This window comes from Rhincodon typus, chromosome 10, assembly GCF_021869965.1.
Source record: "Rhincodon typus isolate 14 chromosome 10, sRhiTyp1.1, whole genome shotgun sequence".
Taxonomy (NCBI): Eukaryota; Metazoa; Chordata; class Chondrichthyes; order Orectolobiformes; family Rhincodontidae; genus Rhincodon; species Rhincodon typus.
In genome coordinates this window covers 11,068,058-11,095,613 of record NC_063341.1, presented here as the reverse complement: position 1 = coordinate 11,095,613, position 27,556 = coordinate 11,068,058, and the positions used below count along the sequence as shown (strand labels likewise).

The 27,556-nt window shown below is 38.0% G+C and overlaps 1 protein-coding gene across 8 annotated transcripts in view; it reads left to right on the top strand.

Moving 5' to 3' along the window:
• Positions 1-27,556, top strand: part of acbd6 (acyl-CoA binding domain containing 6) — a 162,814-nt gene that overhangs the window by 49,373 nt on the left and 85,885 nt on the right. For 4 of the 8 annotated variants that reach the window (XR_007263069.1, XR_007263068.1, XM_020512278.2 and 1 more), the window contains 2 exons: positions 8,639-8,744; positions 13,438-13,527. Coding sequence is in view for 6 of the 8 variants with exons in the window: in XM_020512278.2 (XP_020367867.1) it covers positions 8,639-8,744; positions 13,438-13,527 (196 nt within the window). In the remaining 2 variants the exon portion in view is untranslated. Of the gene's footprint in view, positions 1-8,638; positions 8,745-13,437; positions 13,528-17,287; positions 17,521-25,272; positions 25,340-27,556 lie in introns of those variants that run through there. The other 4 variants (XM_048602140.1, XM_048602138.1, XM_048602141.1 and 1 more) reach the window with 3 other exon arrangements.

Genomic DNA, 27,556 nt, shown 5'->3' with positions numbered 1-27,556 from the left:
TCGGCTTTCCGGCTCCTCTGATGCTGCTTGGCCTGCTGTGTTCATCCAGCTCTACACCTTGTAATCATTAGTTTTATGACTTTTGTTTTTATATTATAATGCATTGACCTTCTAGGTTTACCTTACTTTTGATCTGAAAGGCAGAAGTTTATGTGAGTCCACAATGCCATAATCTGCACCAAAAAAAATGCCAAAAATTAATGTATTTGTGATAGCTTGAGGGGTTGGGTGGGGAGGGGTTGTGAGTTTAAGTTTGCTGCACATTAAGTTTTGAGCCTGAGTGAATATATGCCCACTTACGAGACTCACTGCTTCCAAATCTGCTTCTCTACACATTAGGATCTGCCCACCCCCACTCACCTCGTGGCAGTAGAAATGATGGTGATAGCATGCTGAGTAAAATCATAGCTGGAGTTGGAATCGTATGATCATGAAATTGTACATCACAGAAAGAGATCACTGAATCCATCAATGCTATGCTGGATCTTTAAAACAATTGTCCAGTTAGTCCCATTATGATGCTCTTTTTCCAAAGTTCTGCAAATATTTTATTTTATATTTGTCCAAATACTTTATCTAAACAACACACGGCATGTTACTACTTTACTTTGTCTTGGTCCTTGGCTTCTCCCGTCATAACGCCTGCCTTCAGGGTTGTTTTTGAAGCTGTTGATCAACTTTACTCATTCCCTAGGTTGGTGTGTGTATTTACACATCTAAATAATCCGATGTTAGTGTCTTTCTTTTTCTTTGCAATGTAGTTTTAATTTTAGAGGTTGTATTGTGTCAATTGTACATAGTTTCTCCTTGTGTGCTATTTGTGAGAAGGAGGATTGTAGCCTTTTAATTTTATCGCTTGAGTAGAGTTAATCCTTACCCACCTGAAGCTAACTGCACGCAGATCAGCTCAATAAACCCACAACTAAATGGACTTGCTTGTTGGGGAAATAACTTTTGAACGAGTGAGCCATTACGTTTCTTACCAGCGGAGATATGTAGACAGTTTAAAGATTGTACTTTGTATCATTATGATTGTGTCCTGAGAAAAAATTAAAGGCTGTTTAAACTGAACAATTTTCAGAGAATGACATCAGTTGTTTCAGATGAGGACTTTTAAGTTCATAATCTTGAATTTAAAAATGTTTTTCTTTTAGAAAGTGTTAATGTGTAATGAAGCTGAAATGTTAATGATGAATATTTGATCGCATAGAGCTGTAGAGCTCCCATTGCACGATGCCATGATGGTGCCGCACATGTTTGCACTTGTGATTTCCCCACATGGCGAGATTCAATTTCTGCTGCACTGTCTGGGAGACAAAGTAAGAAATAAAGAGTCACGGCAGACACTGTAATCTGTTGGGGAATTAGGCAGAGGAGTAAGTTAACACACTTAATAATTGCATTGTGGAATCTGACTTTTAATTCAGCCCATACCATTGGGAGTAAAGTGAACCATCGTGTTTTTGGACGTTATTAGTGTAACAGGAGGGAGGTAAGAGTTGTTCAAAATTAGTGTAAATTGACATTTTTACTCAAAGGTAGTAAGGCATTTGAGGAAGATAGGTTTAGTAGGACTACGTTGGCTCTGTTATCATTTGTATTCTGGATCTGGAAGCTTGAAACTGACTCAATTCTAGTGATAAAAATACAAAAGGGTGGTGGTTGATTTTGCCTCAAAATATGTGAGAAAACTGAATTGTAGGGGTGAACAGCTGGAGAAAACTCATCTCCCTAAGCAGAATTGATAAGGAGCTGCTCCTCCAATCGTAGGCTGGTTCTCCTCCATGTTTGCTGCTGATAGGTGCAGTAGTGAACCTATCATTAGCAAGTGCGACAAAGGAACTGGAGAAGTGTCATAGCAGATTCGAAATGTTAACTTTGTTTCTGTTTCCACAGTTACTACCAGATCTGTTGGGTTTCTCCGGCTTTTGCCATTTTTATTTAAGAACCCCAGTATCTGTTGTATTTCACTTTTGTTATTGAGAAGTATAGACGTCATTGACAGTGTTACGATAAATTTGAAAAGCTACATTCCTCCTCCTCCTCACAAATAGTACCCTAGCAAAAACCGTGTGTACAATTGATATAAGTCAACCACTAAAAATAAAATTACATTGCAAAGAAAAGGAAAGACACTAACATCTGATCATTTTCACTGTTAGCAACTGGCAAAGTTTTCTTTAAAAAAATCTTTAACATCCAGCAATCAACAGACACAACTATTTAAGGAGATTTCATGTTTTAAACAAGGCCAAACATCTTTATATGTTAGAATTAAACAAAGCAAGCACTATTAAGTTCATTCCATAGTTTGTATTTGTTATGCTACGAACTCGAATATAATTTTGACTTCCACCTGCAAGAATTTCCTTCTACTTAACAACAATCTAAAAGGTACATTTGCATCTTTAGGGACTAACCCAGAAGGTATACTACAATAATTAATGACAATTCTCGTCAGTTCCTTCGTTGTGTTGCTGGCAGATACACAACTGCCTTTCTGCAGTTTTACAAGTTAACCCTAACTGCTTTCTACAACAAGGTTCCATGAGAACCATTTGTACGTTTCTTACCGTAGACTCAAACTAGATAAGTCTTGTAGCCGCTTTCCCCCTCACAAAATCCAAACTGAGTGTGATGTGTCTGAAGTGACTAAGGCGAGGCTGGATGGTGTCTACTTTAATACCAGGAGCATTAGAGATAAGACAAATGAGTTAAAGAATGTAGATTGACACATGGAATTATGATGTTGTTGCGATCAGCGGTGTGGTAGAGGGAGGGACGAGACTGGCAACTTAACCTTCTGAGGTATAAGATCTTTAGGCAGCTCAGGGAAAGGTGCAAAAATCGAGGCACTGTCAAATTATTAGTTAGGGAGTCAGTTTCTGTTGAAAGGAGGGCTAATATTTTGGAAAGGTCATAAAATGAGGCTTTGTAGGTAAACTTAGGAATAAGAAGAGAGCAGTCACGCTATTGGAAGTGTTTTACAGGCAGTTGAGCAGATATGTAGTCAATTCACGAAGATGTATAGACATAATAATAGGGTAATTAAGGATTTCCAACTACCCCAGTATTGATTGGGATAATAATTGTATAAAGCATTCACAGTTCACAGGTTTCTTGAAATGTATGCAGAAGAACTTGTTATGTCAACATGTAGGTGGTCCTACAAGGGATGGTGCAGTGCTGGATCTAATCATGGGGAATTAAACTGGGCAGGTGTTTGCAGTGACAGTGAGGAAGCATTTCAGTGATAGCAACCACTACACAGCATGTTTGAAGTTTATTATGGAAAAGAAGAAAGATGGTCTGACTCATTGTTCATCGTGAGAATAGAAAACGCTGAAGAAACTGACAGATCTACGGCACCAGTGGAGACAGAAACAGGGTGGACATTTCAAGTCCAATATCAACCTTCTTCGAAACTGAACAAATGTTGGAAAATAATGTTGTTATGCTGAAGACAAAGGGAAAGGAGTAGTGAGTGAAATAGATTCTGAGGGTATCAATAGCAAAGGGCAAAAGGAGAAGGATTGGTATTAAATGTATTAATGGTCTGTTTGATAGCAGAACATGGGTTAGCTTTGCTGAGAGTAAATCCATGCAAACAACACCCTGATGGGGGTGTGGTGTGGTGTAGGAGGAGGAGGAGGATAGTGTTGAATCAGAAATCAAAATGTAGAGCATTGTTCATGGTCTGAGGTTGGTAAAGTGTTCTTGGCTTTTGGATGTTTTTGAGTTTTCTTTAAATTTTGGAATCTCGTTCCAAGCATCCTACAACCAGCATGGCACATGTTAACATTATCAAACTAATAATAATTATACCCTGTGAGCCAGAGACAGTTTAATGATTAGAAGATAGCCTCACCACCAAATGAAAGTTTTGAAGGTCCTGGTGTTATGATCTAAACAGTGAACATGAGGAAGGATTGCGGTGCTACAGGAAACCTTATAAACGAGTTTACAAAACAATGTTTTGTTTGGTGATGGGCATTATTATCGCTTTATCACAATCACTCTACTGGCATGAGTGACCAGTAACCATCTATCTCGTGATTTGAAACCTCTGCATGGTTATCCCAATGTTCCGTTGGGTTTATTCAGCGAACTGCTGAGCTGTGCAAATTCTCATGTTTTAGATTTTTTGTAATCAACCTGCTCAGAGGTGATATGACATACCTCTTGAGCAATTGGGACTTGACTCAGGACTTCCGGCTCAGAGGTAGGGGGCCACATGTTTCACCAAATGTAGGCGCTGGATGAGCTGATCTCAGCTAAGTGTTAAAGAGGGAGGACTGAGATTGACCTAAATTCAATCTATTAGAGGAAAATTGGTTAAATACTGAGCTCATGATTCCTTTCCATCAGTCTCTATTCGAAATGCAAAATGAGAACTTTAGGCAAGGCTGAGGGATGCCTTCACTTGGAGCTTTCTGTCATTGACTGTCAGGGTTGTAGGATGAATAAAAATAATCTTGAAACAGTGACAGAGGTGGTGCATCACAGCAAGGTGTCAATACTGTTAGAGGGAAAAGACGATCCAGAAAATTGTTGAGGGAGAGCACAATGAAAATGTTTGACAGTATTATAGAGCATGACTTGGAGAGTTTTACAATAAAATTGTTCTGAATCCTGTTTAGACCACACTTTGTGTCTCGGTATTGCAAAAACAATTATTGCTCACTGGAGAGTGCAAAAGTATTTACGAGGGTGATGGAAGAACTGAGTGGGTACAACAATTTGGAAAGACTTCTCAGCCAGAGCCCTTTAAGAGAGATAGTATTGAGAGGTGATGTGGCAGATCACTTTAACTTATGAAAGTGTTTGATCAGATATAATTAAGTAGTTGCTATGAGTAGCATGAACCTCTTTAAGGGAAGTAAGCTAAGTACATACAAGAGAAGAATAGAATGATATGCTGATGTGGTTAGGTGATATAGGTAGGAGGAAATTTTTCTGAAGCATAAATACAGGCATTGACCAGTTGGGTCAAAGGACTTATCTCAGTAAACTGTGCTGCACTGTTGTACGGTGAAAATTTCTATTTGGGTGACAGCTACTTTAACTATCGCTTGAAAATATTTAAAACAAAATAAGTTAGGAACTGCTATTACAGATACTTGCAGTAATGCATTTGGTCCCTTTTGTTGTATGCTATGGGAGAGAAATATATATTTCTTAATGTATCAAAATATAGGGAAAAGAACAAATGACGTTTCCCCACAGCATTAAATTCTTATCTAATTTTGTGCACTAATATACTTGGAACCCTGATAGAGCTGTTGGCATGTGAAAAGGCAAAAGTTTAAACTCCTCAAGCCTTTAATCTTTCCACTGTCTTATGACTGCTAAATGTTTTGTAACCTAACAGGACATCTTGCTATTTTACCAGTGACACCTGCAGACATGTGGGCTCTGAGACTAATGCCCACTGCGTCTTGTTGATGGGCTGACTCGTCACTCTGGTAGACAGATGAACTGCTGGCAGATAATCCTGATTTATCATCAGGGTCGAGGGCTATTCATACATTATACAGAATGTCAAACACCGCTGTGCTCCTCTGCCCCTCCCACCCCTTTTCCAGGACTTGACATCTGGGTGCAAGAGGGAATAAGCTTAGTTACCAATTTATTCAACTTGCAAGAAGCATCTGGCCACAAAATAATTAAAAATCTGTGAATTGGCTGCGGCTGGTGCCTCAGAGACCCACTACACCCCCCTCCACTTTTATTATGAAAAATATCACAGTTGTGGCAATAGATAATAGTCACACATTGCAATTAAACAGTGGCGGTGACAGGGGAGAAGAGATGTACTGAGTTAATGAGCTTTCTTGCAGCTTGTGCACTGCACCCTCTGAAGTAGGGAAGTGATTAAAGTGCAAAGATAATTATAGATTAAGTGAAAATTTCTCCCAGAGGACATCTCAATATAAACAATAACTGTTGCCGGAATCCCACGTGGACTTACTCTTGAACATGCTCCACTCATGTGTTATCTTTCAGCAGCATTATGTTGGTAGCAAGTAGTCTCTTGTTTACTCCAGTATTTCATTACAACATCTATAGATCTTTTCCCTTAAATATTTTCCAGTAATACAGCGCTGCGTGTATACAATTGTGTGTATTCTATTCAGTTACAGGATGCTTTCCAAAAGTCTCTGCAACCCTGTCACATTACAGGATCGGAATTTGGATATTTTGACAGTATAGCATTTATATATTACCATTGAAACGTAACAAAATATATGTAACTGTGGTACCGAATAGAGAAATTTATGCACATTGCAACTTAATTTGGAAAGAAGAATTTTACAGGAAATGAATTATGTGATGTATTGTGAAGCATGTGACATTAAGGTAGAACTCAAATAGGAAATAGAGCACTTTGAAAAGTTGCATTGCAGCAATCTACTAATTGTGAGGTCAAATCCATTTTTCACACGATTGTATGGATTAGTTATATTAAATACCAAAATTTAAAGCAATGTGTTCAGTTTATTTAATTCCATTGTAGGTAATACTGCAACAGGTTAATGCCAAACTTTCTCACTTCCTTGAAGAGATGTCTCTTCAAATCCATCCATCCCCAACAATCAGTCGACTATCTGGCAACAGTATAAAACAGTATTGATTGAAGGCACCAGAAGGTGAAATGTAAAATAGCAATTAAAATATTTTTGTGAAAGTAGCCCACTGTGTGATTCATGTGAAGGGTATAACAGTACTTTAGTGAGTGTTTGGATCCTTACCATGATAAGTTTTTAAATTGAATTTAATAAATCTAGGAACTTGCTGCTAGTACTCAGTGGAAAAGCATGATCAAGAAATTTTCTAGATTGTTGGAGGTGGTTAAGATATAGGAGCAGCATTAGGCTATTTGGCCTGATAAGTTCATTCTGCTGTTTAGTCTTGGCTGATATGTTTCTCAACCCCATTCTCCTGCCTTCTCCCTGTAACCTTTGATCTCTCTACTAATCATGAGCCAATCTATCTCTGTCTTAAACACACTCAATGACTTGGTCTTCACAGCCTTCCGCAGCAATGAGTTTCACAGATTCACTACCCTCCAGCTGAAGAAATTCCTCCTCATCTCTGATCTAAATTCTGAGGCTGTGCCCTCGGTCCTAGTCTCTCCTACTCACAGAAACAGCTTCACCATGTTGACTCTGTCCAGGCCCTTCAGTGTTTTGTACGTTTCAATCAGAAACCCCGCCAAGCATCCTTCTAAACTCCATCGAGTTCAAGTACAGATCCAGAGTCCTCCGATGCATCTTATATAGTAAGCTCTTCATTCCCCTCATAGGCCAACATATCCATCCTTAGGTACAGAATCCAAAACTGCTCTCAATATTCCAAATGTGGTCTGACTAGAGCCTCTTACAACCTCTCTGGTCTTGTACTCTAGGTCTCTTGGAATGAATGCCAACATTGCAACTGAATCTAGATGTTAACTTTAAGAGAAGTGTAAAGTAGGGCTCCTAAGTTCCTTTGTGCTTTACATTTCTGAAGCCTTTCCCCATTTAGAACATAGTTTACACTTCCACTGTTCCTACCAAAGTGAATAACTTCATACTTTGCCCACTATGTATTCCATCCACCACTTCTCTGCCCACTCTCCTAGCCTGTCCAAGTCCTTCTGTAGCTTGGCCCCCCTCGTCACTCTAACTATCCCTCCGCTATGTTTGTGTTGTCTGCAAACTTAGCAACAGTGCCCTTGGTTTCTTCGTTAACTCTGAGGGAATGAAACCAAGCAGCCCACTCCTGTCCAATTTTACGTGACTGAATTTTAGTGACCTCTGCAAGATCTAACAAATTAATTCATAGACCTTTTTAGTTCCCTGCCCTCTTGGGGTCACTAGGTGCAGTAAATATCCCAAAAGCAAATGGGGGAAAAAATGTGACTGCTTCTGATCATTGTTCTTTAGACAATGCCCTTCCTGCCAGTGTATCATATTAGGGTTATAATTTGGTTCATGAAGGTCTTGGTATTGCCTTGTGTCCTACCAATCTGTGGCACATCTTGAAGCCCCAATTTGATGTGCCATTTCTTATTTTAGACAACATAAAGGCAGCAGTAAATGGATGAAAGGAACTTAAGTTTGTGTGTAACAGCTGACAAAATTCACATGTCAACTGCCTCCCCATTTTAATGGTTAACTGTTGAGCCAGGAACTAAAACTTTTGACTGCAGAACAGGGGAAACAAAATGACACATGTCGTTGGAAGCTTCAGAATGTTCTGAAGAAGGGTCACTGAACTCCAAACATTTTTTTCTCTACAGATGCTGCCAGACCTGTTGAGTTTCTAAGGCAGTTTCTGCTTTTGTTTCAGATTTCCAGCATCCTCAGTTCTTTATTTTATTCCACAGTTCTTTGTTTTATTTTAATGATGTGCAGAGAAGTTAGGTGCCTTATAAGTCCATTTAACTCAATTTTTGTGGAATATTTATGAAGCAGAGACTGAAAATCAGGTGAATATTTTACATTCATTGGGAGAAAATGGGAGTTAAATGCCTTCGGTGTTTATACAACTAAATGAGAAGATGGCTGTGTTTCATCTCAATACTTTTGTATCCATTTTGCAGTTCCTTTTGAGCTTCATTGTAACTGGTATGAAAATATTTCATCTTTTACAGGGACGAAGACAAAACCATATTTGATCATTGTAGAGAGAACAATATTGATCATATTTTAAAAGCCCTTGTATCCAAGAATGTGGATGTTAACTTGAAGGATGAGGAGGTATGTTTTCCAAGGCATTGACTTTGCTCCATTGGATACGTTGGACAAATTGTTCATTTTTATTCGACATTGAGTACTTACTTTGCAAGAATATTTAAATTCTCAAAATGGTTTGTTCATTTAATAGAAATTCATATCATATATAGAGGTGTTGTGTAGCAGAAGTTTGTTTTTATAAATTTGGTGTAATAAAATATACTTTCTCTGCTGCTGGGTACAAATACAATATAGAAAGGGCAAAATCTATTTCTGCACTGAATTTATACATTATTCGTATGTCTGGAGAAGCAGTTACAGTTTGATATTGAAATTAGCAATTCATTCGCTGCTTCAGTTGGCACAGAGTCAACAGTTGTGATGCCACCAGCAATAGATCTCAGGACAGGTTTTCAGTATGTTGTTAATGGTCTGATTATGGATGGCCACAGTACCACTTTGAGCTGCTCCACCAGCACTGACCTTCCTTTGATATTTGTACCTGGAGGGAGTCACCCAGTGAAGCATTAAGGAAAAAAAGAACTGAAATATAATCTTAGGTTGAAGATATTTTACTCAGTTTATTTGCTTCATGATTCAAACAAGATCTAAATTTATTTTTTGTTTTAAGTCTGTTATGGTCAATTTCTGTAATCAAGTAAGTGATTTGAGAATTGCAATTAATGAAACAATTGCCAATACTGTTAAGATTATGTTGCTAGTTTTGTTACTAAATAATGCAAACAGTTTTCTTTTGTTGATTGTATTGAGTGTACCACTGATAGAAACCATGCACATATGTACTTATGCATGCATGTGCTTGTACCTGTAAAGAGCAAAATCTAGCTTACAAATCATGTCTTTAATATTTGAGTTTTTCAAATTTCATCTCTAATCTTTTGAGCCAACTGAATCCATGTTCTGAAAAGAAAGTACTTTAGACTGTAGTTCCTTTTCCGAAGAATTTGTGGATGCGCCAATATTTGTACTACTTCAAGAGTGAAGTGGAGCCATCATCAAATACTCCCTTTTTACCAGAAAATGTTGCTGAATCCCAGTAGCTGTTTTTGAGTACATGTTGTGCATAGCCTTCTCCACTTGACAACAATGGAGAGCACTGTCCAACCACCATAGCCAATAACAGCAGTGCTAAAATACTATCAGTATTGGTCAGTATACTATAATTACTATAAAACAATAGCTTAAGATCACTAATTGCTTCACAGAGTATGCAAGTGTCTCATAATTTGACTGTGAGATTTGACAAGCAGAGAACATTTTAGGCTATTTTGGCTGGCGTTCACTGGACATGAGCAGTAGAGGGCAGCATCTGATTGGAACAAATTGCAAACTAATACTACCAGTGTGAACATCTTCATGTTCTCCTCCTCCCTTTTTAAAAAGAATAAAATTTGCCACACACTTGAATAGCTGAAGTCTTTACACATTCATGGATTGAGACACTCAGAATTCAGCAGGGGTCTTTTGAAAACACTGATCAAATATCTATCTTTTCAACCATGACAACTCTTTTACCCTTTGATGTAATTTCAGCAACTGCTTGAATTTGCATCATGCTGTGGTATTGAAATTCCTTGTTAACCTCAGGCAAATATATGATCTCCAAAGAGCAATTAATGCTTCCCTATCTCAAACTTATATTTATGCTTATGCAATATTGGATTAACCTGAGTTTTGGTATGCATAGGTCATTTGACTTTTGTTTAAGCAGGAAGATGTCCCAATCATGGGGTGATTTGTGAATGAGTGACAGCTGAATTTGGTTACATCCAAATAGAACGTCTAGCTAGTTTCTAAGATAATTATGCACATTTAACAGAAGAAATGAACATTTAAAGACCATTTCACAACACATAGATTCGTCAGCTTTTATGGAATAAAAATAGCCGGACAGAACTAGCTGATGGGACTGCCAGATTTTGTGGATGAAACAGGTTAGCTGTTCTGTGGAGAAAGTCAACATGGTCCCTAATGTCATTGGTGAGATGGCTGCTATGTCTGAGTCTTGTTTTTCCTTCTGATTGGTACAATGTAATCACCTTGTCCTCTTAGACCTAACCAGATCTATCACCTTATGCTTATTCTTCCTTTGCTGTACAATTGAAATGTAACTGATTTGCTGATGGGCTTTATCACAACTTGGTTGTTCATTCCAATTTTTCAGTCCCTTTCTCTGAAAACTGGTCCCTTGCTGTGTAACTTGATCCATAGACTTAGCCTATTTGCCTTAGTTCATTTATTTCATAGTTGGAATTTGCGTGTAAGGACACGTAGGAAACATAACTTTCTAAGATAACATATTGGCAAAGTGAAAAGTACAAACAACATTTAAAATATATTCATGGATTTTGGATGTAACATTCAGTCAAATAATGCCTTGATGTCAGTGACTTCATCTCTAAAATTCAGCTCTTTGTTTATATTTGGAGTAAGGCTTTAATGTGCACTGGAACTGAATAGTCACGGCAGTATTGACCATTGGTAGTAAACATCACTTGATGGCTCTGTTGGTAACCCCATCCATTGCTTCGCTGATGGATGGAAGTAGTCTGAGGGGGTATTAATTGGTTGACTTGGTTGACTACCCTGTACAGTATAACAGCGATTGCTGTTCAAAAGTAATTGATTGGTTCTGAAATGTTGTGGAATATCTTGGGAGTGTAATGAATGTAACTTCTTTTTATTTCCGATATCTTCCCAGATTAATTCATTTGTATCTCTGACACACTGTATTTGACACATTTCAGAAAATATTCTTCGGTTAAATTTTGGAGCCCTTTCCGGAGACAATTGATTTATTTTTGAGAATGACACACCATGCTAATTTTTTTCATTTCTTATCTTATATTATCTACTATGTAGCTGTCCCTGTTTGCTTATCTGATCACACTAATATTCTTGACACCATCAGTTAAGGTGAGTGTTTTGGACTCATGCCTGTTTTTAGTCTGAAAAAGCCTGTGGCCCCCCTCCATGCCTGTGCATGGCAATATTGCTGTTGGACTGTGAAGGTAGGTGATTTAATAGCTTGGTTTAGTGGCTGCTTCATACCACTTTGTGTTGTGACTCGAATGCAGTAGTATAAGGTGAAATGTGTTAAATGAAGTACCTATGCGAGTATTCCACTTCAACCTTGTTGCTAATTGATCCTGAAATCATATACAGGATCGAGTCTGTTCTAAAGTGGAGTTCATCTTCATTTTTCAATGCACTTTTTCATGGGATGTGGATGTTGTTGGCTAGGCCAACATCTATTGCCCATTCCTAATTTCCCTTGAAGAGCTAGTATCTGCTTGAACGGCTGCTTTCCTTAACACCAGCAAAGGAAATAAAGGATTTCAATAATAACAAAAGTCTGGAATTAAAAGTCTAATGATGACCATGAATCCAAATGCCGATTGTCAGAAGAACCCATCTGGTTCACTAATGTCCTTTAGGGAAGGCAATCTGTCATCCTTACCTGGCCTGGCCTACATGTGACTCCAGACCTACAGAAATGTAGTTGGCTCTTAACTATCCTCTGGGCAATGAGAGATGGATAATAAATGCTGGCCAGAGATGCCCTCATCCCGCGAATGAATTTAAAAAAAAATTTCAACCCAGGCAGAATGAAGGAATGGCAATATAGTTCCAAGTCAGGATTGTGTGCGGCTTTAAGGGAACTTGCAGCTGGAGGAATTCCCAAGCATCTGCTGTCCATGTTTTTCTAGGTGGTAGATACCATGTGTTGAGAAGATCCTGTCAAAGGAGCCTGACTGTGTTGCTGCAGTGCACTTTGCAGCATGAATTTAAAATAAAAACTCACCAACTAATTCCCCTTCACACTTTTGACAGGATTGTCAAGATTACCAGTTATCTCTTTTTGGTATACTAGTGATTTATGTTAAAGTACAGGAGAACTTTGCACAGAATTAATAATGTTGCCCGTCAGCTCTGTACATCTTTCAAAAAGATGACAAGGGGAAAGATGTATTTAAAGTTTCAAGATCCAATTTTCCATCAATATATTCAGCAAGTTTGTTCACTACGCTGCCTTACATTTTGGAATATTGTGCTGTTGACCACACCAGTCTAAAAATGCACGTTCCAGTGAGCTCTGAGAATTTAGCTTTGCTGTTTAAGTGTGCTGTGAATTCCAAAGCTACATTAATAATTATAAGTGGGATGAATATGGCATTGTGTAGAACACTATGAACAAATCCTTGCAAAAGTTAACATGATGAGAGGCATAGATAGTCAGAGACTTTGTCCCAGGGCGGAAATGACTATTACGAGGGGGCATAATTTTAAGGTGATTGGAGGAAGGTATAGGGGAGATGTCAGAGGTAGCTTCTTCACACAGAGAGTGGTGGGCGTGTGGAATGCGCTGCCGGCAGTGGTAGTGGAGTCAGATACTTTAGAGATTTTTAAGTGACTCTTGAATAGGCACATGGAGGATAGTAAAATGTAGGCTATGCAGGGTAGATTGATCTTAGTAGGATAATAGGTTGGCACAACGTCATGGGCTGAAGGGCCTGTACTGTGCTGTACTGTTCTATGTTCCATGTTCTATTTTTAAAAAAAAAAACTCCGATCAATGCTGACACTTTGGTTTTTGTTGTTCCGGAATTATGATTTTGTGCTGATTTGATAATTGAATGTCTATAAATAAACTTTCGCTAACACTAAATACCTCCCTTTAAATCCCTTTATATAGGGAAGAGCCCTGCTACATTGGGCGTGTGATCGAGGACATAAAGATCTGGTTGGTATGTTGCTCCAACAAAAAGCTGAAATCAACAGTCAGGTGAGTTGAGAAGCTACCAGTTTTGGACTTTAGTACATATTATTTCTTATATTTGGTCTTTGCAATTTGTATGACAAATTTGGCTGATTCTTGTTTTCTAAAGTGTGAAATGAAAACAATTTACTTTCCCTATTATAACTAACTTCTATGTTGTAAGAACAACAGCAGTAGGATGAGCTTTGATGTCTCATTACTGCATGAACATGCAACATTGTTCTGCAATTGAAAGCAATTTAATAAAATAAACAACAAATGCTGTGGTTCATCAACAGCTAAGGGTCGTGTAATATGTTTTCTTGTAATACATTGTAAGGATTTGTAACTATTGCTTTAGCTCTTGGCGTAGGAAGGCATTGCTTTTAAAAATAATTCTGAATGGTTACTTAGCATGTAAGTAGATATGTGAAAGTAGTTCATTTGATATGAGTAATGGTGAATTATTGGGTTTGCTTCCCTTCTGGGGTAAATATATCTAATTACTCCACCTGGGAAATTAACCCATTAAACACCCCTGCAGGCACAAAACCTCCATTGTTGGTATTTCCATTCTCTCGAGACAAGAATTCACATGACTTTTACAATGCTATATTGGTAATGCAGAAATACGTTACATCTCTGATTTTGGGGATCAACTTGAATCCTTGAGATGAAATTGCTTCTTTTGAAATCTGCTTACTTCAAGGCTGAGGCCCAGATCCTGTGATAGTGATCCCACAACAGTCACATAATAGTTAACTTCCAAAGGAGGTGGACCTGTTGGTGCCAGTTTTTTTAATCCTAATGTACATGAAAGAAACCTTGTCAGCCAGGTGCTTTAAGATTTTTGTTGCTGAGGATTATTTAGCGTGTTGAAAGGATAATTTTGGAGGAGCTAATGAATAGGAATGCTTTCGGTTGTGCAAAATACTTTTTCACTCCCCAAAGCAATCCAGGGTTGAAGTGATTTATTTCATTCTCATGTACGACTGCCTCTTGGGATTAATTTTCCAATTTTGGACAATTTTGATTGAATTTACTAAATGAGTTGCTAGATGAAATTTTGTTAAATTCTTTGTTCTTTGCAGACCCAGCTCTCTAGATGGAGTCAGGTCACATTCCACTGCTGGCCAAGGGTGTGAAGGAAGTATTAACCGCAATTATCATAGTCACCACTTACTCTGATAATGTTGGACAATGTCACTTCACTCCTTTTTTTTTGTCATTTTAAACCCTCTTCACAAATGGTAGTTTACTGCAAATCCTGGCAACAGATTGGAGCATTCCAGTTTGCAAATGGGAACTGAATTCCTTTTCTCCACCTTTCCTTGTAAATGAGAAAATCATTGAAAACAAGGTGCCAAGATTTAAATGATATTTTTTGAGTAAGAATTTCAATTTATTTTTAACCACTTGAGGTTTTTTGTGCACCATCTTCAGAAAACCGTTTAAGGATGCGTATTAATGAAATCTGACCTAACTGAGTGTGATATTATGGTTTGTGAAATTGTTTTATTTCTAATGTAGATCTTGCAGACCAAAACTGAAAAGAAAAAGTTTCCTTTGGCAGGTGGCCTGTCTTGGTTTGGTATCAACTCCAACTTGGTGACCATAGCTGAGCAAAAACTCTCATAGTAATTGTGAAGTGACCTACTTATAAATTATGCTGGTTACTGCAGGGTCTGGGGGAGTGGGCATACTGTTGGTGCTGAGGAAGGGAGTAAAGGGCACTAAAGGCAGATTTTACGTTGTGACATATTAGGAATAATAGTGTTGCCACAACTGGAGAAAACTTGTCTTGAATTTAGCAATAATTACAAAGACTTTTTTCTTATAGTGTACTGAGTGCAAGATGATGGTCAAAAATGAAAATAAATTGCTGTTGAAACTCAGCTAGTCTGACCACATCTGTGGACAGAGAAAAACAGAGTTACCATTTTGAGTTTGATGTGACTTATTTTCGAACTGAAATATTCTTATTCCAGATGAAGAAATGTCTGCAGTATCTTTCTTTTATCATGATGGTGCAAGAATCTGCTGATTGTCTGATTTTAAGCCTTACATCTTGTAAAATGTTGCTGCGATAAATGCAGAATAATTCTAACCAGTGGTTGTCTTTTGACAGTTGCTAAGTTATCAACACTAATGTGAGAGCTCAGGGAAGCTGATTAGACAGAGATGATTTGTCCCAAGAACATAAAACCTCTGTGTTCATCCAGCTCTACACCTTGTTATCTCTATAAAACCTCTGCTGTTGGCTTGACCACCTCAGGCAAAGCCTCAGGGTTTGTTAGGTTTTTATCATTCTTAAATTTATTTCAGAAATTTCACTGCTACCAGGAATGTTCTTTGGTGTCAGCAAATGCAGCCTTTTTGAAAATTTGCTTTATATTGCACATGTGCAACTAAAATGAAAATTGGAGAGGCATGGTCGGAATTTATCATCAGAGCGTTGATGTCAACAGACGTTTTGTAAATTGTGAAGTGTTGGACGGGAGACATTATGATTGGGTTTCAGAAGCTTATAGGTTCTGCAGGTAAGAGGCAATAGAATTTGCACAGCTTTTAGGCCCTATGATGAATTGCACTATGTAATGATAGTGTGATTCATGACATGAGGGATTTGGGTACGGGAAGATCAGTGAGTACCGTATCCTCTTTGATGCTTGGAAGAATTAAGATGGGCAAGTTCAGAGGGAATGGAAGATTCATTAATCAACTTCCATTGCGTCTAGTAGCTGTCATTCCCCATATTAATGAAAGCCTGCATGATGCCATAATAAAAATAAGATCAAAAGTAATGATAATATGCTTGCTGCACTTCAATTAGGAACATCATAGGAGCAGGAGTAGGCCATTCAGCCCCTCGAGCCTGTTTTGCCATTCTAGATCAAAGTTGATCAGCTACCTCAACACCATATTCCATAATATCTCCATATCCCTTGATGCCATTAGTAATTAGAAGTCTATCAAACTCTGCCTTGAACTTAATTTTACACTGTGGGTAGAGAATTTCAAAGATTCACCAGCTTCTGAAGTATATCTACCCTTGTTGCTTAAAACTAGAAATTTGCAAAGGCTACTGAATTGAAAAATAGTTCAAGATAGGGCTGAAGCCATGTTTCATTGATCAATGTTTGATGTTAGATATTATAAATTTGTAAGTGTAAATTCACTAGAAAATTATCATAGAATCCGTACAGTGCAGAAAGAGGCAATTTGGCCGAACAAAACTGCACCAATCTTCCAAAAAGCATCCCACCCAGAACCAGGCTTCCACTCTATCCCCATAAAGCCACATTTATCATGGCTAATCCACCTAAGCTGTGTACACAGCGGAAACCCATACAGACAAGGGGAGAATGTGCAAACTTCATGTGTGTACAGTACACAGATTATCACCTAAGGCTGGAATCAAACCCAGGTCCCTGGTGCAATGAGGCAGCAATGCTAACCACTGGGCCATTGTGCTACCCATGCCGTTACATTTTACCTAATCATTGCTGTACTAACTATGACACAGACTTCAGATAAATTGAGCATTATCCTTTTCGAAGTTTTGAATTTTCGTGACTTCTCAAAATCAAAGCTCATCATTTATCAGAATATATGTGTAGTAAGAATTTCTGGTTTGTGTTATTAACCTGCGTAATCCAGTGGTATAAGGATATGTCTTGTTCAGAGGTGAATGTGGGAAGGGTTAAACACAGCAAAACAGTGTGATTTTGTTAAATTAACTGTGTGATTTGCAGTGGCATTGTCTGATGTTCTTTATCTGCTACAGGTGTACAGAGGACAAAAAGTTCAGATGTGAAAGCAGCAGCTATTCAGAAACATGAAACAGGATACCAGTAGTACATTGGCCTTTTTATACATCAGTGCACTCCCTTTGGAAAATGGCCTGAGGCTGACAATTTTACCTTAATTCAACAGACTTAGAGTGGGCTGGCTTCATGCGGCACTGGTCCAGTGTGTAGAATTCATTTAGATCTAAATAAACCCTGTCCTGCTTTCTCATTGCTAGCTTTTTCTGCAAAATTGTTGACGGTTTTCTTGTTTGTTTTATTCCATGTACATTTTTCAAATCTGTTTCTATTAAAGAAGAGTACCGTATGTAACCCTATAAGGTAGAACACTTAATTTCCTTGATCAGCTTTTTTGATTATTTTTGCCCCTTTTATATAGTTTATGTTGATGACCTCTTCAGAAAAAGTAAGACAAAAGAGTTACTATACATAATAATGTGAAGGAACCTGTTACTACTCCTATTAGCAGTATGACCATTTGACCTAGGGGTGCCTTGTAATTTAAGTGTTTGTTAATTCAGCTTCCTGGCACTGCCATGTTCAATAACTCGGCTTTAATGATATCATGAGAAATTTCCTTAGGGCAGAAACACAAATGGCTGTTTAATTTAATCAATGCTTTTTAATTGTTTTAAAAGGATTGTGACAATATCCCCTCCTGAAGAACCCTAGGCTTGTGGCACAACTTGTGTAATTTGAATTATAACAAAGGACATTTCAACAATCGGTCTGATTTTTCATTGGAATCTTAATTTGGTAGTTATATCATAGCTTGATGCACACTCACAGGAAAATGCCAGAGTGTTATCATTGTTCTGAATTGGTACAACAACGTTTGATATTGGAATGCTGTGACTGAACAACAGATTAAAAGATTCAATTGAATTTTTACAAAGTGCCACATTACACCAGTGTGTCAAATCTAAGGCATCTGTGTTCCTAGTACGTGGCTTTTGTCTCCTATCTGTGATTAGGGAAATTCAATACTAGAACAAACTTTAAAAGTCTTCGTATCTTAATGTATGAAACATTCAGAATAGGGTAGACAAACTGATAGCACGCATCGAAGTAAATGGCTATGACCTCCTACTCATACAAGAAGATCAAAACTGGGAACTTAACATTCAGGGATATTTAACCTTTTGGAGAGACAGGAAAGATGGAAAAGGTGGTGGGGTAGCACTATTAATAGAAGAAGAAATGAGGACAGTTATGAGAGATGATCTAGGCTCAGACGATATAGAGTCCACTTAGGCAGAGGTATAAAACAAAAAGCATGGGGAAAAGACTTTGGTAGGAGTAATGTACAGATATCAAAACAGTAGCCACTCTGTAGTAAATGCTATAAATCAACACATAAAAGGAGCATGTAAAAATACAACAATAATTGAGAGTGACTTTAATCTTGTTGATTAGGAAGGGTAGCTATGACAACAGATTCAGAGCTTGCATTAAGGATTGTTTGTGAGAGGAGTATGTCATGGAGCCAACCAGAGAGCAGGCTGACTTGGATCTAATAATGGGTAATGAAAAAGATTTAATATAGGACCTCAGTAAAAGATCACCCAGGAAGTAGTGATCCTAATATGATAGAATTTAGTATTCATTTTTAGAGTGAGAAATTTGGAGTAATGTGAGCAGTATTGGTTCCATTATTTAAGGGACATATTATTTCATTGGAAGCAGTTCAGAGAATGTTCATGAATTATGGAAAAGTTGTCTTTTGAACAAAATCTGAACAAGTTGGGACTTTACTCAATGAATTTTGGAAGAATGGGAGGTGTTCTCATTGGAACATATAGGATGCTTAAGGGGCTTGACAGTGTAAATGAAAGGATGTTTCCTCTTATGGGAGAGTGCAAGACCAGTGGGTATAGTTTCACAATAAAAGGATGCCTATTATGACTCAGATGAAGAGAAATTTCTTAGCTCAGATGATTAAGAATCTTTGGAACGCCTTGCCATAGAGAGCTGTGAAGGCAGAATCCTTGAGTATATTTAAGGCTGAAATAGATAAATTGTTGATTAGTAGGGGAATGAAGGGTTATGGGGAAAATGCAGGAAAGTGGATGTAAGGAATGTCAGATCAGCCACAATCCTATTGAGTTGCATGGCAGGCTCAAGGGACTAAACAGCCAATCCTGTTCCTATATCTTATGGTCTTAAGGCCTTGTAGTAGATAAGTGAATGGTGCCTTTTTCGAGAGCCACACACCGTTTTTGTTTTTTGGTGTTCACTTCACAGTGTTATGGTGGGCATGCAGCAAGGCTGGTGAGGTTGACCTTGACCCAGCAAGTCCCAAATCTGTGAGTTGGCCTGGAGGATTATGTAGTCCTGAATACTCTGCTGAATGTGTTATAATTAATTTTTAATAATTGCAATATTGAAAGTGAGTGGATGAAATATTGAAAGGTTTGGTTAACTTGAGGTCTCTTGTTCCTATGTAATGAGGTCTTGAATGTTCGGTACTGCTAATAATAAGTAAGTAATTTAGAAATAGTGCTTTACCATGAATCAGAACAAATTATGATGCCCTATTGGATGGTTCCTTTAATAATTTGAAGTACATATGTAACTGGGGCATTATTGTAATCTATTGTCAACACGAGGATATCTTTTCTTCCTTTATTGCCGTGCCTGGAATTATTTAGGCTGTGGCTTACTGAGTAGGGAGCACAGATCATTTATTGTAATGATCAGCAATAGAAAATTGACAGGAGCAGCAGTGAGCTTAACTGATTTCTACCAAAGGAAGGAAATAGCATTTTGTGTTAATGCAAGGTATAGAAAGTAAATTCTAGCAGGTAAAATATAAAATCTGATAGCATATTTGCCTTTCCTAAAAAAAAAATTCCACACATATTGCTGATTATTAATTAGGGACTTGATGAGGTTTATCCCCAAACCACCCAACACTTAAGAACTAAGCTTAGTTATAGTCATGCATAGAACCCTTCTGTGGCTGGAGTCATACCTGGCACAAAGGAGAACATGATTTTGAGCATCAAAAGTCAGCCATCACAGCTCTGGGACTGTTATTCTGTCCTTGGGTTAATGTCCTTAGCTAACTATTTTAGCAGCTCAAGAACCTTTCCTTTCTTAAAAGATACAATATGGTGCTATTCACTGAAGATTGCAGTATTCGGCTCTACTCGTGATTCCTCTGATAACGAAGCAGCCCATCACAGTCTATAACAGGACTTGTACAAAATGCAGCCTTGTGTTAAGAAGCAGGTAATGATCACTTCCTAGGAGAAAGGTACAGCTATCTTTCTCTAACTTTCAATGACCCTTCCATTTGCAAAGCAGTCATTATTATTATCATCCTGAAGTTTAACCAGAATAGCCATATCATCACGGACATGGAAAAGCATAGCATAGATTTAGATTTGCCGTTGATTGGGTCATCTCCTGATGTCTCAAAGTATCTTTGTCATCTGGAAGGCAGAGAGTGATAGAATATTTGTAACTCACCTGGATAGATGCAGTCAAAACAGCGTTTAAGACATTCAGTGACATCAAGGAAAAAAGTTTGCTGAGTCAATGCTGTGACCATTGGATCTAATATCGACCAGTGCATCCACTGTGAGTACAATATTTATTTTCTATAGGAGGCGCTGTGACAAATCATCAAGCGTAATTCAATTGCAACTTTTGAGCTTTTCGGCCTCCATCACTAAGAAAGAAAAGGTCATCCCAAATTTAAAACCAAAGAGCTGTGATGCTCGAAATCAGAAACAAAATTGGAAATTGCTGAAAAAACTCAGCAGGTCTAGCAGCATCTGTGGAGAGAAAACAGTTAACTGAAAAAGGATCACTGGACCTGAAACGTGAACTCTGCTTTCTTTTCACAGATGCTGCCAGACCAGCTGAGTTTTTTCAGCAATTTCTGATTTTGTCATCGCAAATGTTGCTGCCTGGTCCTAAATTGTACCAAATTCCTTATATTAACCACCCATTAGTTTCTGTTTGAATAACACCTCCACTTTAAAATTCTTGTCTTTGATTTTGAATCCCTCTATGGCTTCCTTTCCTATTATTTCTGCACTTTCTTACAGCCTTTGAGCTATCTACTGTCCTCCATTTCTGGCCTCTTGAACAATCCTGCTATTAATTTTTCCATTGTTGGCAGCTGTGCCTTTAGCTGTCAAGGCTTTTGGTCATCTGCCCTAATATCTTTCACTCCTGTGAAGTGCCTTGTGGCCTTTTTATTGTGTTAAATATGTTATAGGAGTAAAAAATGCTGTAGAAATACAGATTTGCTGACTAATTTGGAATTCTTTTATATTTATCAAAGCATTGTATCAGAAATGTAAGCGGTCTTTGCAGGGCAAGTAGAAGTGAGCAATAAATGCACTTTTGTTAGTATGATACAAATCCTGGGAAATAAAAGATTATAAACTTGAGTGCAGTAGCTTTTCTACAAACTAGCTTCCACATAACGTGCTCATTGTTATTAAGGATTTATTTAAAAGTACACATTAAAAAGCATTAGCACAAAACTCACTCAACTTTACATTCTTGATCTCAGAATTTCTAATGTTGTGAATACCCGAGACATTATTGAAAAATTGTTTAGTCTACCTTTTGTTTTTCCAGCTATGGTTACCATGTATCTTTCATCTGCTCCTATTCATCATAAAGCTCTATTCGGTGAATAAGTGTCTATTCAGGGGTGCCATGATGACTTTAACTGCTTTAACAGATCAGCCTTCTTCTAATAATAAATTCCACTCATAATCTTGGCTTTAAAGGAATGAATGATCCTTACATGCAGACTCACCAATATCTCTCTCTAGGTTTTCCACTGCCTCCTTGATATCAAGGATATGAGGCAAATTTCTCAACCTCAAGGCACCAACTTGCATATAACATAATATGCCAGAACTGAACTGTTTGCATGCTAAGTCAGGATGTTGCTCTTCTGTGATGATTGCGTAATTTAGTTTAAACTGTAATACCAATTGTGAGGCAAGATCCTTAATATCCAGAAGTAGTGTTTGAAACTTGCGCTATGTGTGTAACATTAGGACACCATATTTTAATTCTTTTGCCTCTATACATAAAATATGCTAGTGTTCTAATGGATATGTCGATCCTTGTTTAATATTATGAACATTATGTCTACTCCCAGGAGTGATTTTATGCAACTTAAGATTTATTAGAAATTGATATTGGCAGAAAAAAATCAAGTTTTCCAATTAAGTACATGAATGTCTAATTTCTCAAGATACTTTCTGTTTGTTGCCACCAAAGCTTTATTTATTATTAAAATAACATGATCCATGAGCTGCTCTTTCCATGACTCCTATGTTTGCTAATTATAATTGCTACAGTCAGAGAGTGCAGGGGAGTTAGTGAGGCAGTCTATTGGATTGAAATTCATAACTTAATTGAGGTCAGAGTCCAGAGCTCAGAGAACAAAAGTCTTAACTGGGACATGACTGATCAATAGTAATAAATATCTGGCTTGGCTACAAGCAGTTTATTGTGAGGGATTAGCACAGTCTGTGGAGTTTGAGAAACAGAGGTATTGGGAGCTAACTGAGCTGCCAGACATTCATTAACATGATTGGTGGGATCCTTGCTCCCTTTTAGCAGCTCTGCTGGGAGATGCACTAACAGTAGAATAAGAATGACTGGTGTGAAGGCCACTTGCATAGGTGTATTTTATACTTTTATGAAAGCGACAATTTTTTTGTCCTTTACCAACCTTTCCCAACTGTACCATATATCAATAGCCACCTTATCATTAATGCTATTAATATCTCATTGAACATTCTGTTAAGTTCAGAGCAAAACCAAAATCTGGATGAAATGTATGTGGATGATAAACTTCATTCCAGGGTCTTAAGAGTGCCTAATGAATGAGTAGATGTGTTGATGTTAATTTTACAGAATTTTTTACATTCAGGAACAGAAACCAGTCCATGCACATGCTGCTTTGTTTGCTACGTGCATTGTAATTAGGCATTAACACACTCATGTCTCACTGACATGTTCTCCTTTGTGCCTTCAAAACTCATTAATCTGTCTTTTCATTCCATTATGCCTGGAAATAGCCCCAGAACTAGAAATTAGCAAGTGTAACCCTTCTATTTGGGAAGGAAGGGAAGTAGAAAACAGGAAACTATAGGCCAGTTAGCTTGACCCCTGCCATGGGGTATGTGTAGAATATAGCATTAAAAAGCTGTTTTGGTTGTGCACTTTAAAAAAAAAAATGCTCAAGGTAATCGGGAAGAGTCAGCTTTGTCAAAGGAGAGTCATGTTTTACCAATTTGTTGGAATTCTTTGAAGAAGTAACGTGTGCTGTGAATAAAAGGGAGTCTGCATATATACTATACTTAGATTTCCAGAAGGCTTGTGATCAGATGCCACGTCGAAGGTTATTGCAGAACATAAAAACTCTTGGTATCGGAGATAACATATTAAGATGAATATTTCTCCTTAGTGGGGTCAAAGGAAACTATGCTCAATGGTGCCACACTCATTCAACGGGTTGTCCAATTCCAGTTGAGGGGGTTGGCTACAGTCAGTGCTGAAGGTCAAATGCAACCAGTCTGAAGATTATAGGTGTATTGTTTGAAGTACTATGCAGATGTTTCCCTGATGCAGTGAAATAAAGGGAAGGACTGAGTATGATGACAGTGGATGGAAGAGCAGTTTATGGTGACGCATGAGCAAAAAAGGTGATAAAGCATCCCCTGTGAGTAAGTAGGAAGTACAAAGGGTAGGGTGGGTTAGTCGTTTGGAAGGATGAGGTGTGTGAAAGCTGTTGAATGCTCATGATGCAAGTAATAGTGAAAATTGTAATCCTTGAGCCCTAGTGAAAGGGATGTGGCTTGGCAACATTTGACTGAGTAGTAGCCTGTCTAGATAAGAGAAAATAGTGACATTTACCCTTGGAGAACATAGAAGGTCATTAATGTCCTCTCTGCCATGGTTTGCATTGTGTTTTACCTGGGCTGCTGCCTTGGTCCAGGTTGGTCAAGTTTGGTGGCGTGGCATCCTTTGTAACCAGCAGGTAAAAGTACTGTTCCTCCTTCCCATCATAACATCCACCAACACCTTCAGGTTCTTGTTGATGAAGTGGGGAGCACGCATACCTTTCTGGCATATATCTTTAGCAATGACAGCCAAGCACCACAGTGTGAAGGGAAGTTGTCTGAACTAGTGCACTGCTGCGTTTTGAATGTGGCACCAGTCTTGTGAAAGTTGCATTGTCTTGGCAATGGTGAGCCACTCTTGCAGCGCAGTGACAGGCACCGAAGACGCTGCTTACATAATTAAGGAGAGGAAATGCAGAAGATTGCATGTGAAAAGACAGCATTGGCCACGACAGACTGGCCACTCAGTGATTCTCCCTTGAAAAATATTTTGCCAACAAATGGGAACATTTAGCCTATAGTTTCTGCAGCCCTTTCTGTTAATGTTGCTTGAAGATGATGAAGATGATGATGATGATGATGATGATGAATCTTCACAGTTTGGACCGTTTTAAGCAGAGCTGAGGACTGTCAAGTCCATTTGCAAGCAGAGCTGAGGAAGATTTGCAGACACGTGACTGTAGAACTCAGGTTGGCTGTGCGATGCCGTCTGCTAAGAATCAGTTTAAATCCTAAAAGACCAGAAGAAAAATTTGTGAGGAACACAGAGTTCTGAAGGAATTTCTGACACAGATTAATGTGATGTGTAGTATGCTGAGCAGACTGTCAAGCCCATTTGCAAGATCTGTTTTGGTCGTATCTGTCATTTAAGGTATAAATTATAATTTGTAATTTAATGCAATTTGTCTGTTAATTCATGATAAGCTTGTATTGATTCTGAGTTTTAGAATGTACGCTGTTGGGTAAGGTGGTACTTAGTGTTTGCTTTATTTGGCTCTTACACGGTAAAAAAAAGGTATTTTATTTAAACTGAAATCTTGTGATTCTTTTCTTCCGGTAAATAACCGGGATTTCAGATTTCCTTTTTCCAAAAAAAAATTTGCTGGTCTCTGCTTTGATCACAGCACCGTTTGTATATTAAAGGTACGTTGACATTTTAGAATCATCTGATTTATCAGTGGAATTTGTAAGATTATTCATGTCAATTTCGTAACGAAGTGTGGCTGTTAAAAACTATCTTCAAAAATCAAGTGTTTCAAATATGAAATTCAGCATCTTTCTTCCTTTTCCTTGTTTGATCTAAAATTTAAATTAGAGTACTGTTACAACTGGAAAAAGTATCAAGTATTGACAGTGAGCGTGATATGACACAATCTGCCCTGGACTAAACAAATGTTTCTTTGTTAATTCAACTTGCTTGCATTGTTGGGCTCATTAATTGGTCCAAATTATCTTCCCCATTTTATTAGCAGCAATGCACCATTGCAACAAAACTATTTCTTAGATCAACTGGAGAAAAAAAATCCATTTTCATGATAACTCATTAAACAACTATTCCATATTTAAAACTGGTACTGATGGGAATACTGCACCTTTTGTAGATCTTTATATTGAACAAAATTGTAGGTTGTTTTATTCCCCACAAAAAATATCACTTGGGTTCCTCATCACATGGCCTCCCATTCCATTGCTGAATGGTATAGCTGAGTCAAGATTAGCATTAAATTTGAATATCTGAGAGTGCTCCATTTCTCCTGTCCCAGAATCATCACTTGACATTTGACAGCACCTCACAGCTAACATGGCAGCCTTTTGGAGAAAGAATTTTGATTCATCTCTTGGTATTACCTGAAGCTTTCTTTTGTACAATGCTGTCACAGCTGCCGGGCTTCTTGATTGTCATTCTATGAGAAATTGCCATTTATCTTGAATTCCCCGTTGGGGAATGGCCATACTATGGGTCACAGTTATGTGACCTTTATAAAAATAAGTTATCTATTTCTTGTGACCTAAATTTTGTAAACTGTAGTTTGAAATTGCCATAAATCATTCTACTCTTTTTCCGATGTTATTTATTTTCACTTTCTCATGGAACTTTTGAGAATAATGAAACAGATTAAGGAATACGAATGCACACATTTTGAGCATTACTCTGTTAAGCTAAAAGTTGAACAACCCCAAATGCAGCGATATAATTCCAGTGTCCAAACTAATTACTTTGCCTCCCTCTCGAAAAATGGAAGGATAAATTTGATTGTATCCAGGAACCTGGCATTACTGCATTGCCTTGACCAAACCCAATTTGAGTTTCAAGTGGAATGATAAAAACCTAATTGAAATGCCATTTTTGTGCAAGGAAAATGATCATTGCATCATGCAGGTTGAGGACCATTCACGAGAAACCACTTTAGTCACTGTGCACACTGGGAAAGAAACACCATTCAAACAGTTTGATAAAGGTAGCAGGAGTCTGGACAGATTCATTGCACTAAGAATTGTGCTGTCTTCCATTGGTATCTGGATAGTTCCCCTACCCAGGTTTACTAAATAATTCTAAGACAGAAATTGTTGGTGAAACTCAGCAGGTCAGGAAGCATCTGTGGAGAGAAAGGAGAGTTAACGTTTCAAGTCCAGTGACCCTTCCCTGTATATGGTTAACCATTGTACTCTGCCTGACTCATGGGGTTTGACTAGCCAAACTACCAATCAAACTAACATTGCTTCTTTGGATGGGGACTCCTGGAAGTTCAATCTTGTTGTCCAGGCTTGAACTGACAAGTAATATAATAGGTGGTGTTGGTAGTTTGGAATATTTAAATTCACTTCCGTTGTCTTCAGTTCATCTGGACCATACAGCTCCACTACATGCCTCACCAACACAGTGCTTTGCCATTCATTGATCTGATTTCTTGTGTGACAATCCTGAATTGTGTGAAATGGGCAATTATCTTAAAATCTAGAGTTGTGTTTAAAAAGCCTTTAAGAAAGCCAAGTTCTTAATGGTGTATACTAAGCAAACTTAAACTTCATTGTAAGCAAAGGTTATGCAGTCAGCTTGGATAGATGGAATTGGGATACAGATCAAGCATGGCCTGTTTGGGGGAGCATACTTAAGGGGCTAAGTAGCTCATTTCTGATTCTACATTCACACTTTCTGAGCTTAATTAGCGGCTAATTACTGTTGCTGAGGGAAGATTGGGTCAGAGAAGTCAGAAGAAAATCCTAAAAGGAAAACAACTGAAGACACCATGAGAATCAGAAAATGCAGGCAAAATCATAAACGACGGTCTCAAATATAAAAACCGAAAGAACTGCGTATTGCTGTCAATTAGGAAGATTACTCGGCGGAAAACTAGTCAT